Source organism: Tauraco erythrolophus, chromosome 17 (assembly GCF_009769465.1).
Source record: "Tauraco erythrolophus isolate bTauEry1 chromosome 17, bTauEry1.pri, whole genome shotgun sequence".
NCBI classification, from domain to species: domain Eukaryota; kingdom Metazoa; phylum Chordata; class Aves; order Musophagiformes; family Musophagidae; genus Tauraco; species Tauraco erythrolophus.
The window spans coordinates 9,415,425-9,427,248 of NC_141481.1; the positions used below are offsets into that span (position 1 = coordinate 9,415,425).

The window sequence follows — 11,824 nt, forward strand, 5'->3', positions numbered from 1 at the left end:
GTGCTCCCGCCGTCGGGGCGGCACCTCCCGCTGCGCCTCGCCCCGCGGCACAGCGCCTCCTGGCGGCGGGAGGGCGCGGCGCAGGAGGCAGCGACGCGCCCCCGGCGGGCGGGAGCGGGGAGATGGGGGACGGGGGTCGGGGCGGGGGCTGCGGTCGTGGGGCGGCGTTTAGGGGAGGCTGAGGCCGGAGAGGGGCTGGGAGTGGTGAGGGGGAGCCTGAGGCTGGGGGGCTGTCTGGTGGCGCTGGGTCGGGGGGGTCTGGGATCAGAGAGGGGTTCGAGGGGCCGGGATAGGGGCTGGAATCGGCGGTCTGGAATGCGGAGCTGGAATTGGGGCTGAAATTGAGCGGCTGAGACTGGGGAGCTGGAATCGGGAGAACCGAAATCAGGGGCTAAAAGAGGGGGGTCCTGCAGCAACGGGCGATCCCCCACCGCTCCCCCCTGCCACCACCCCCGTCCCCACGTCACGCTCCCAGACAAGCTCTCCACGTGCCTTTATTGCAGCAGGGACCGCGGCCACCCACGCCTCGACCCGCAGCACCCACCCGACCCCGTGTCCCCCATCCCCGGCCATGTGCAGAGGGGCTGCATGGTGGCAGGTGACAGTCCCCACCACTTCCTCCGTGGTGGCATCCTGGCTTCGAGGGCTGGAGCATCAAGTGTCTCCCAGATGGGTGGTCTTGGCGAGGTGGGGGTGACCCCATGGCCCCTCGCTCACAGCCACTGCAGGGAGAAGCCCTGGCTGAGGCTGAGGCCCAGGTTGCTCACGGTGAGAACCTGCAGGAGGAGAGGAGACATTTTGGGGTACAGCCTCAGTCAGGGGGACATGGAGCATCCTTTTCCCCACCCAGCTTGACTGAGCTCTGCTCCCTTTGAACCCTGACATGGCAGGAGAGCCACCTCAGAGTCCTCACCCACTTCCTTGGCCACCAACCCTGTGACAAGGGCTGGAGGAGGAAGGATGGATACCCTCAGGACGGGGACCCCCAGGTCAGGGCACCCCGAGATGCAGCCATACTTGGTTATCCAGGTAGGAGAATGGCTTCTCCTGGCCGTTGAGGAGGACCTTGCTGGGTGGCTCCCGCACCCCAAAGATGCTCAGTGTGTCAATGGTAACCTCGGTGGCCTCAGTGCTGGCGTGAAGGACAGTGGAGGTGAAGACGTTCTGCAGGAGGGGGTGGCATGAGCTCAAGGTGGCCAGGTGCCAGGGGACTCCCCATCCCTGCCCTCCCCACCACGTTCCACCTGCGTGACGTTGAACACCAGGTAAGAGTAGCTGCCCTGCTCAAAGGTGTCCAGGCTCTCGCCATCGTCCCAGAAGAGGTCACCCCAGGCAGTGGCACTCGAGGACAAGGCTACAATGAGGCGCAGGGGGTTCCCTCGAGTCACCTCGCTGGTGGTCCCCGGTTTCTGGGATTTAAAGACATGGCTGCTGTAGGGCTGTGAGCAGCCGGGATGGGGGTCTGGGAGCTGAGGTGCTGGTGGGAACGCACATGCTGTAGACAGCCCCTGGAGAGGTGATGGGTGGCTGCTCACCTGGGTGGGCAGGATGGCACCCTCCCGGACATGCAGGTTGAGGTGCTCCAGGGGAGCTGACATCTTCAGCATCTCCCCGCTGCTGTTCACCGAGAAGCCCTGGGCAGGTGGTGAGAGACGACGAGTGTGAGGGGGCCAAGGGCACAGCGGTGGGCTTGGGCATAGGTCTGGGGAGCAGCCATCCCCACCCCTTCTCCCGTCGGGGCTTGCTGGGCTCAGCCATGGCTTCCCACCCACAGCCCCGAGATGGTCAAGCAGGGACCATCCGACCCCCGGCCGAGTGCTGCGGTGCCCCTCACCTTGTAGAAGTCGTACCATACGCCTCGGGGGACGTAGCCTGTGACTGAGTCCACCCCAGGCTCCAGCACCGGCGTCACCAGCAGACTCCGGCCCCACAGGAACTGCTTGTCCAGCCCCAAGGTGGCCACATCCTGGGGGAACCTGCAGCGGGATGGAGATGCTGCTCAGATCAGCTGCTTCTCCATGATCCAGCCTAAGTGTCTCCCCAGCTCCCAGGAGGGATGCTCTCACTCAAAGAACAAGGGCCGGGCAACGGTGTCCCCTTGCACGTGGGCACGGTGGAACAGGGTGTAGAGGAAGGGCAGGAGGGAGTAGCGGGTCAGCAGCACGTCCTTCATGGCCGTCCTCGCCGCAGGGCTGAACACTGTTGGGTCCTGGGCCTGGATGAGATGTGGGGAGTCAGCAGCTGCCCCATCCCTGCCAGCCATCCCCATTGCCCTCCTGCATCCCGCGTCCATCATCCCGCATCCCGCACCCCACCCCTGGGATGCCTCCCACCGGGCACGATGCCCTCGACCTTCTCGTTCTGGGTATTGTGGTTGCGGGCAAAGGGGTAGAAGGCGCCGAGCTGCATCCAGCGGGTGCACAGCTCCTCCGAGGTGCTGCCGGAGAAGCCGCAGATGTCCGCCCCGACCAGCGGGATGCCGAAGAGGCTGAAGCTCAACAGCCCTGTGGGCAGCGACCATCAGGAGGACGCAGGGAGTTTTGGAGATGTCTCCATGCAAGGAGAAAGCTCAATGGAGCTGGGGGTGCTCATACAGGGGGTCTGCATGCAGCCTGTGCCGCCCACCTGGGATGGAGTAATACATGTCCTTCCACTGGCTCCGGTTGTCACCCAGCCAGTGCCCCGAGTACCGGCCCTGGCTGGGGAAGGTGGAGCGGGAGATGATGAAGGGGCGCTTCCCTCGGATCTGGATCAAGGCGCTGGAACACAACGGGGAGAGCCGGGGGCAGGAGGTGAGAGTAGCCCACCAGGAGTTGCCTTATCCCTCAAAAGTGGAGGGAGACATCTGGCCCCACCACAGCCCTGCAGTCCCAGAGGGTCAGCCCGAGCAGTACCGGGAGGGCTTAGTGCCAGGACTGGCCTCATCCACCCATCCCTCCCGGAGCAGCGCTGGCTCCTCTCCTCTGCTGGGTTATTCCCATTCCAGAGGCTGTGAGCAGCCAGAGCATCTCCCCTTTGGGTCGGGCACTCAGGTCCCTGTCCTTTTCCTACCCAGCCCTGAGCAGCAGGATTTTGTCCCATCCTATCCCATCCCCAGGCTGGCGGGAAGCGGGATGCTCGAGTACCTCGCCGTAGCTTTGGCTTCCATCAGCCCGTAGAGGTTGTGGAGGTTGTAGTGCACCGAGGCTTTCTGCTTCGCCGAGGCACACACCGTCTTTGCAGAGAGGGAATCGCCCAGCACGGCTGCCAGGAGGGAGAGCCCCCGTCAGCACGCGGTCGGGAAGTGCAGGGGAAGCGGACCCCCGCCACGTTTGCCGGCTCTGGGCCAGCCCTCCCGCACACAGGAGCCAGCCGTCACCGCCAACCCAGTGCCGAAAGCTCAGGCGGATGGTCCCACCCTGCACCCCAACGTGGCCCCGACAAGCGTGCACGGCTTGGGCGTGCACACCAGCACGCATGAGTAGGGGTGGAGACGTCCAGGGTGTAAAACGGAGACACAATGTCTCTTAAAAATGGTTTTCTCCCACAGCACTCAGCGGCCAATGATCCCAAAGCACAGGGTACCTACCAGCCCATTGTATTTCATCTCCCTCCTCACCTGGGGTGTATGGTGGGCTGTCAAGCTCTCCCGGTGGGCAGCCATCTTCAGACCCATCCATGAAGTTGGATGGCTCATTCATGTCCTAAGGAGAGAAAATTGTGGAGCGTTTTCAAAGGGGAGGTTTTGGGGATTAGTGGACAGACCTGGAAAAGCTGCATTTGAGGGACAGACAATCCTGCCGGGACGGGCAAGAGACGTGCACCAGGCGCGAGACAAGTCGCTGGCAAGGAGTGACTGGAGGGCAGGGAGGGACTTACAATCCAGATGCCATCGAAAGGCACATGAGCATGGAAGCGCTGCAGGTTCTCCAGCCACCACTGGTGCGTGTCGGGGTTGGAGAAGTCTGCAAAGGCAGTGAAGCCAGGCCAGACCTGTGGGGAGATCACAAAACCGCGGGTTCAGAGGGCAGACAGCTCCCAGGGGGCTGCTGTGGCGCACAGGGTGCCAGGGGGCTGTGAGCATGCCAAAAGATGGGGGGGTTGAAACAGACAATAAACCAGAAGATAACCCTGGGCTGACTGCTTCGGGTGTCGGATGCTGCACACGCAGCATCCCTCCTGCTTCTGTGGTACCCAGGAGCCTCGGGGTGCTGGGGACAACCCCGCAGCCGGGCGAGGGGTGCAGGGCCAGTGGCTTACGGGGCAGCTGCTCTGCCTGCGCTTGCACAAGCCCTGACACCACCCAGGCCAGGGCACATCAGGATTTCTCCACACGTTGCCTCACTTTAGGAATTTTGGCCAATTAATTTTTCACCGTGTTTTCAGGCTATGTTAAAAGTTCCCTCCTTGTAGATGGTGAGGGAGAGCTGGTGGGAGCAAATGGCTGGGAAAGAGGGAGAAACTTGGAGGGAACCTCTGCGGAGCAGATCTTGAAGCATGTGTCCATCGCAGACAACCTCCTCTCACCCCAGAAACGGGAAGGGAGAGAAATCAGATGACCGGCCTCTAACGGCACTGCTGACCCCGTTAAGCTCATGTGACTTCCACGGGTGTCTCCACCCGGGCAGGGGCTGGCTCCTGGGGCCAGCGGAGATGCCGGGAGGTGACACACAAGGCTGAGGGCTGAACCAGGCTCTGGCAATCATGCCAGAGAGGTTCCTTGGCTTTCCCTCCAGCATGAGGGATGAAATCCCAACCCTGCTATTGCACAATGCTGCGGGGCTGGGATTTCCCCCCAGAACTCCTCACCTGCCCGATGAGCGGCTGCCCTTGGGTGGTGTTTAGGAACAAGCCCCGTCTCAAGCCTTCATCGAAAGGCCAGTAGGAGCCGTGAGGGTTGGTGCTGCTGATGCCAGGATCCTGGGGATGGAGCAGAGAGTTAGTGCCTTTCCTGACAGACCATAGCCCCTTCCCCCTGCCAGGCTGGTGTGATTCAGAGAAGATGACAACCCGGACGGGGTCAGGCAGAGCCCACATAGAGCGGCTGTTTTCCCCAAGGGGAACAGAAACTTGCTTCAACACTTCCAGGCATGTTTTCTAAAATGCCACTTCTGCAAGTCCCCAGGACCCGTTAGGGTGTTTTGGGGAGGGGGGGACAAATATAAGAAATCTTGCACTTATGCAAGAAACGTCGGGTCACAGCCAGGCCTGGGCTACAACGGGGAGTTCAATGGGGAGAGAACTCAACCTTTCCTTCCCCAGGATCATCTGGTCCCCACTGCCTCCAGCAAGCAGAACCTGCACCCACTCTCCTCGCAGAGGAAAGAAGTCAGATCACAGCCGGGTCACAAGATCCCAGCACTCGTGGAGATGTGGGGACAGCCGAGCCAAGCACCCACGAGTTAAACAGCCTGACCCACAGTTCCTCCATTCCTTCACCCACGGAGGACAGGGCCACCCACAGCAGACAGGAACACAGCACAAGAATCTGGCCCGTGTCTCCACGGTCCCTGCGTTAGGGGAATTTCCAGTGGCAGTTTACAGCTGCCTGCCCAGCACTGGGGACCGACCTCAGATAAAAATCCCTGGGGCCAGGGAAGATCGGCGGGGACAACAAGCATCCCTTACGCCTCTGCCTTGCATCCCAGCCCGGCAGCAAAGACAGCACAGGGGGAGAGGAAGGGGAGTACCAAGATCATAACGTAGCGCTGCCCGTGTTTGTGGAGATCTTCCACCAACGAGGGGAGGGAGGCAAACTTCTGGGGATCGAAGGTGAAGTCCCGGTACCCGTCCATGTAATCGATGTCATTCCACTGTGCATCCTGCGGGACAGAGGTTCAGGGACCGGTGACAGAGTCCAGACGCCCCCCTCCACGGGTTTGGGGGGTTACCTGGGGGATCTGGTAGTTCCTCATGGCTCTCACAGTCTGCCAAGTCTCGTTGCTGGATCCGTAGCCCCAGCGGCAGAGGTGGAAGCCGAGTGCCCACAGGGGTGGCATGGCTGGGAAACCTGCAGCGGGAAAGTGGGAGCATGGATAGGGCGTCCCAAGATGACAGCAGCATCCGAAAAAGGACAGGAGGAAAGAAGGGGGAAAAGAGGTGACTTCTGACCTCTGATGTGCTGGGAGGGCTGGGGTTGGGATGGCTGGGACCACTGACCACTCCCCAACTGGGAGAACTGGGGACGGTGGTGAAGCCGAGGTGAGACATGGACAGAGGTGTGGGGAAGGTACCCGCACACAGCAACATCGGGGTGCAGGCACTTACCTATCACCTGCTGGTACTGCTGGATGACCATGTTGGGATCAGGCCCCAGGAAGATGTAAAAATCCAGCACCCCCCCGATGGTTCTCCAGGTCAGGCCCGGAGCAGGCTGCAGGGCCACCTCTTTGCAGGGGTGGAGGGAAGAGAAAAAGTGAGAACCGGGAGCAACCCCCAGACCCTGACCCCCACAGCAGGGACCAGACAGCGCCACAGGCAACACTCAGCCTCTGGCAGAGGAATGGAGAAAGAAATCCCTGCCTTGTGCTCAGCAGATGCTAAACAGGTGGCTGGAGGCTTAAATCATCACAGCCGGGGAGATCGGTGGTTAACATGGGAAGAAAGCTCATCACCTTAAAAATTTGCTCTTTAAGCCCAAAGCTGCACTGTTCTCCTGGCTTCCACTTAAAGACCAAGCACATGCAGGGCTTTCCTCCACGTCCCCTCCTAAATGAGTTGAGAGCTACTTGTATGAGTGACCACACAGGAGCAAGGGCTTTCCTGGGAAGGGCTTTTCACATGAACAAGCCCTCGAACCTTAGCTCAGGTGGTTGCACCTCCCACGAGCTCCTCCTCGGGAGCATCGCTGCAATAAAGCCAAGCGCAGCTGGAGCTACGAGAGCCCCGCCGTGCACAGCATCATCCCAGCTGGCTGTGAGTGGTGGCTGCTGGGAGGGACAGGTGGTCTCCGGTGCCACCCCTGACACAGCAGCAGCCCTCGGGAGCCGCTGCGTTATCAGCTGGCACACACGGGTGGATCCCACGGCCACAGCCGGCAGCGGAGTGCAGCTGGGAAGAGCGCGGGTGGCAGACGGCATCCCCGGCTGCGCCCCAGCCGTGCCACACCGATGGGCCCGGGGGCAAGGCAGTTTCGGGCAGAGGGGGAATGGGCATAGAACCACGCGAGGGACTTGCTTTTCCGACAGCAACTCGGCAGCTGGGCGTGTGGTTAAACTGCTCGGCAGTTGCTAAAGAGCCTCACCATGGCCAGGAAACAGATGGCTACACTCAGTAACGGAGCCATCAAACCACATCTTTCCCTTTTACGGCTTCCTCTCGCCCCAAGTTCCCAAACCAACCGCTCTGGCAGCTCCCGTTTGTCCCCACCTGCTGGGTCATCCTCCAGGGACAAGCCAGCCAGGGTCCTCTGGGACACCTACCCATGGCATTGCTGTTGAGGAGGAAAACTCCATGAGCATCTCCGCCCTCCTCCATCAGCAGGTAGAAGGGGTGAGCGCCGTAAAGGTTGAATGATTCCTGCAAAAAGGAGGTGCCGGGTAAGAGAGCAACTCCACGTGGGAGCACCCCACATCACTGGGTGCAAATAAATGGCCCCAAGTTCCATCTGCTGCCACCACCTAACCAGGCATCTGTCACCCCCATGGAGGACAAGGCGAGAGACGAGGATGGTTTCGGAGCTGGTGCTGAAGGCCATGCCAGGCTGCTTCTTCCTCGCAGCTCAGGAGCTGCTACCAAGTTGGGCTGGGTGAGGGGGAAACCTCCTGCCTCGCCACAACCTGTTGCACGAGCAGCAGGGTGGAGCGGAAAACACCCGAGGCCCTTGGAGTGCCAAAAGCGTTTTGCAATTGCTCTGAAATCCTCCCTGGCGCATATCTGCCCAGCAGCATTGACCACCCCCTGCCTCTCCCAGTGCCGCCACCCACCCCTCTGCGATGTTTTCCCAGGGTTTGTACAATGTACTGCAGATCGGTAGCCCCGTCCTTCCCCTCCCTGCACCCCTGTGGGGAGGGGGAGATGGTACCGTGGGAGAGACGTCGCGTGCCCACAGCGTGAGGGTGTTCCAGTCCAGGCTGTGCAGGAGGGTGTCACGGTGCTCCCCAAGCCCGTAGAGGAATCTGGATGGGAGTGATGTGGCTATCTGGAGAAACTGGTCAGCGAAGATCAAGGGGGCCACGGTAGTGTTGAGCCTGGCAGGGTGATACCAAGGGAGACAGAGTCTAGAGGGGATGCTGGGATCCATCTGGATCCATTTGCCCACCAACAATTGATGTCTTCCCTTTCAAAGCATCCCAAGGGCCAGCACAGTAGCGTATGTCCCACCCTGCATCCAGCCCCAACACCTTGGTCCAGGTGGCAAATTCGGGTCTGGCTGGACGCAAGGCACAGCCTGAGCCTGACCCAGCCTGACCCAGCACGGTGCAGCCTTGCCTTTGACATCAAATGTTTCCACCCAGGTTATTATTAACCACCGAGGCGATGTGGTGGTGGGGTTTCTCAGCCTGTCGTCACTGATAAGCAGCTCCCAAGTAAAGTATGGACCACAGCCAACAGCAAATGGGAAGGAGGAGGAAAGGATGGGATCTCAAAACACCCTGACCATACATCAACCAGCCGTTGGTGCTCACCAACGGCATAGTGTGGGCAAAGCCATGGAGGTAACCGAGAGCAGTGCAGCAAAGCCACCCACAGTCCTTTTCCACAAAAAGCCTGGAGCTGTGGGTGTCCCTATAGCTTGGACAGCCAGGGAAACCCCAAAGCAGGGTGAAATAGGAGAAGTCACAACACTTTGGTGGCCCTTTCTGCAAGTCACCAGGTCCCTTATTGTTGACATGCTGGGGACCTGCACAATGACCAGGAATTAGGACACTGGGAGGTTTTTGGAGAGGTCCTCATCCCACCCAGCCCTGCCAGTGGCATGGCCAGCCCATGGTGCCAGGAAGCCACATGCTGCCCCATTCCACGTAAGCACTACTGGAAAGATGAAGACGAAAAGTAATTATCGTCTGGAAATCCCACAATGTGGTTTTCCCTAAGCAAAAACCTCTGGGAAATGTGCTGGAGCCTGCCGAGGGTGGGGTGAGCTTTCCCCCACCCACTGTGGGGTGCGGAGGAGGTGGGTTCTTACAGCACTGTCCCTGTTGCTCTGCGTCGCAGCAGCACTCCAAAGGGGTCCCGGGAGAAGTCCAGGCTGTAGATGGGGTTTTCTGCTTTCTTCATCGCCCGGGGAACCTCGAGGGGAACCTCGTACCGCGGGTTGGCTGCATCTGTTATCTGCAAAAGGGAGAAAATGCGCTTTGAAAACCACCAGAGCAAGAGGGCAAAGGGTTGGAGATGCTCATTGAGGCCACATACGGCCATGCCTGGAGCAGAGTAGCTTCCAGACTCGGTCTTAGCAGGGTACGGCCACCTATGGGATGGAGGGTACAGGGGTGCAGGAACGCGGTCATGAGCTGAGGAGGGCAGCCAGCAGGGAGCTCACCTTTATGTGCAGCCGCGTGTCTGTCTCAAACTCCACGTCCAGCCTCAGCATCTCGATGTCCTGGGGGTAATAGGCCTTCTCCCTTCGCACCAGCAGCCCCACCATGCCCAGCGCTGTCTGGTTGAGGCTCTCGAGGGTGTAGCTGGGGAAGTCAGGGGGGTAGAAGCACCAGGGCACCCCCTGCTTGCCTGTCACTGGTGGGGGACTCTCAATGAAGCAGCACCCCCGGCTTTCGCAGAGCTCCTGGGTCACCACCACATGCCGCTCTGGGTAGCAGTCAAAGCGGTGGCTTTCAGGTACCAGAAGACATTTGGGGGGCAGTGTGGGTCCAGGCCAGCCCCCTGACACTTGCCGCAGCACCCAGACGGTGATGGCACTTAGCAGTACAGCAGCCACCAGCAGCCCGCTGCCCACCCACCATGGAGCCAGCTTCCCATGGCTGGCGGCTGTTGAGGTGGCCCCTTCCTCCTCCACCCTGCATGCTGCTGGATGCGGCACCGCCGTCGTCAGCTTCTGGTACGACTTCATCGTCCTGGCACTGGAGCAAGGGGGAGATGGAGGTAAATGTGAAGGACTGGGAAGGGAAGAGCTTGCCCGAGCCTCGAGGACTACTTCCCTCTTCCTAATGCCCCTGGTTCAGGCATAGCCTGCCCGCCTCTGTATCCTGCACCGTCATGTCTACGTCCTCGGCTTAGATGCACACAGCAAACTTGGCAAAGGCTGACTTTGCCAGGGCTGGGAGGCCCTCATCATGCTGGAATGTGGGGAGACAATGCCTTATGACTATCCTTCAGCCCCAAGGGACAAAGCGCCATCCCTGAAGGAGTTTTTCCCAGGTCTGAATTTATGGGCTGCAGTGTTTCTGGAAGCTGCAAGCAAAACCAAGCTCCCTCTGCCTGTCAGAGCAGAGCCTTGGTGCTGGTAGCTGCGGCTCTGAGGTGCGGAGCATCCTCTGCCCATGCCCAAAGCCCCAAGTTAGAGGTTTTAGCCTTGGGGAGGGCTGGGTGAGGGATGGCAGGAAATACGCCATCAGTTTTTGCCTCCCAATGATAAAATCTGATTCTAGCAACCTCTCAGGCAAACATCTCCCAGGCTGTAAGTGAAGGGAAGCCCCATGCTTAGGAGATCCCAGTACCTTAAATAAGAGACACAACTTTCTTCTCCCGTGCCGTAGGCACTCAGACCCTGCTCACCTCCACCCTGCAATCTGCAGAAGCTCAGCAAAACAGCGGCTCTCCCCGAAAAGCAGATTTTATTCCCCGTCAGCCCTCCTCAGGCTCCGGCACCAAAATGGCTCAACCTGCCGGGGCCTGCCTCCGAAGCCACCCCAGAGCGACAGCACCTGCCCCGTGCCCGTCGCTTCCCCACGCGTGGGTGGCACCGGGGGCGGCAGCACCCATCCGCCGCGGCCGGCGAGTACCGTCGCACCCGGCATGCGAAGCCCCGGGCCCTCCACACGCCACCAGCCCATGCAACCATGCTCATGCCAGGCCGCCTCGCGATGCCACGCTGCAGCGGTGGCATTCAGGGAAGGGACGGACGGGACGCAGCCAGCGCCTGCAGCCGGGGGGTCCCCAGCCCGGCACGGGGAGGCAGCGCGCCCCGGGACCCCCCTGCCCGGCCTGCCTGGGCCCCGCTCCGGCCATGCCAGGCGCTTACATACACGTGTCTCCTCTTGACATTGTGGCTGCGGGCAGGCGGCGGGCAGGCGGCGCGCAGCAGGCAGGGAGCGGGCAGGAGGCGGGCAGCGCTGCCAGCCGCTGCAGCTCTGCCTGCTCCACCGTAAAAACCCTACAAGCCGCGCGGCTCCTACCGCTCCTCTCTAGTAGCAGCGCCTCCACACTCTCCTCTCCGGAGGTTTCTCGGCAGCTCGCTCCTCTGGTTCGTGTTCTTTGTTGTTTGTTTGCTTTTTTTTTTTGCTTATTTTTTTTTTTAATATACGTATCCACACTCAATGCTGTTCGAAAGCCCCGAGGCGGAGGGTAAGGGAGATTAGCGATTTTTAGATTTGCTCCAATCTGGATTCACACAGAGTCTCAAAACCCAGAATATTAATTCTTCTACCCTTCTTTCAGGGTGAGAGCACTTTACCTAAAGCAGTGTGGAAGAGGTGCCTGTGCTGACTCCTGCACCGTGGCTTCAGGGAATTGTGATGCCAGATGTGTTTTGAGCACGCAGTGGGTGGGTTAAACCCACAAAACCCCATGCTTCCCAAAACAAAGCCCTTTTTCCATCCAGGTTTTCACCAGAGGTCCTTTTCCTATGCACTCCCATTCATCTGGCTAACGAGTGTATATAATTGCACGCTCCCTGCCTGGGCTTTCCCACTCTCAGGGGACTGAAGAGCTGCTCGTTGTTTACTAC

General features: G+C 60.2%; 1 protein-coding gene across 2 annotated transcripts; it reads right to left on the reverse strand.

Annotated features, from left to right (window-relative positions):
* Positions 1 to 713: 713 nt before the first annotated feature.
* On the reverse strand, positions 714 to 11,142 carry LOC104384471 (lysosomal alpha-glucosidase-like). Of its 2 annotated transcripts, none has more exons than XM_086622163.1 (20): positions 11,120 to 11,142; positions 9,461 to 9,998; positions 9,107 to 9,252; positions 8,003 to 8,168; positions 7,401 to 7,497; positions 6,247 to 6,366; positions 5,871 to 5,989; positions 5,670 to 5,801; positions 4,789 to 4,899; positions 3,859 to 3,972; positions 3,599 to 3,683; positions 3,126 to 3,243; positions 2,626 to 2,759; positions 2,353 to 2,504; positions 2,067 to 2,215; positions 1,835 to 1,976; positions 1,536 to 1,634; positions 1,245 to 1,409; positions 1,018 to 1,164; positions 714 to 776 (listed from the first exon to the last, which is right to left on the reverse strand). In XM_086622163.1, the coding sequence occupies exons 1-20, from the start codon at positions 11,140 to 11,142 to the stop codon at positions 714 to 716; spliced, it is 2,820 nt and encodes a 939-aa protein (XP_086478289.1). The 2 variants fall into 2 exon arrangements, with proteins under 2 accessions (XP_086478289.1, XP_086478288.1); XM_086622162.1 differs by lacking the exon at positions 11,120 to 11,142 and adding an exon at positions 11,009 to 11,106.
* Positions 11,143 to 11,824: the final 682 nt, after the last annotated feature.

Excerpts from the sequence above, each read along its gene's own strand:
- LOC104384471 (XM_086622162.1), bottom strand. The coding sequence starts at position 11,106 with ATGGCCGGAGCGGGGCCCAGGCAGGCCGGGCAGGGGGGTCCCGGGGCG. Across the intron at positions 1,635-1,834 it reads TATGGTACGACTTCTACAAG|GGCTTCTCGGTGAACAGCAG; the intron begins GTGAGGGGCACC and ends CCACCTGCCCAG. Across the intron at positions 777-1,017 it reads TCTCCTACCTGGATAACCAA|GTTCTCACCGTGAGCAACCT; the intron begins GTATGGCTGCAT and ends CTCCTCCTGCAG.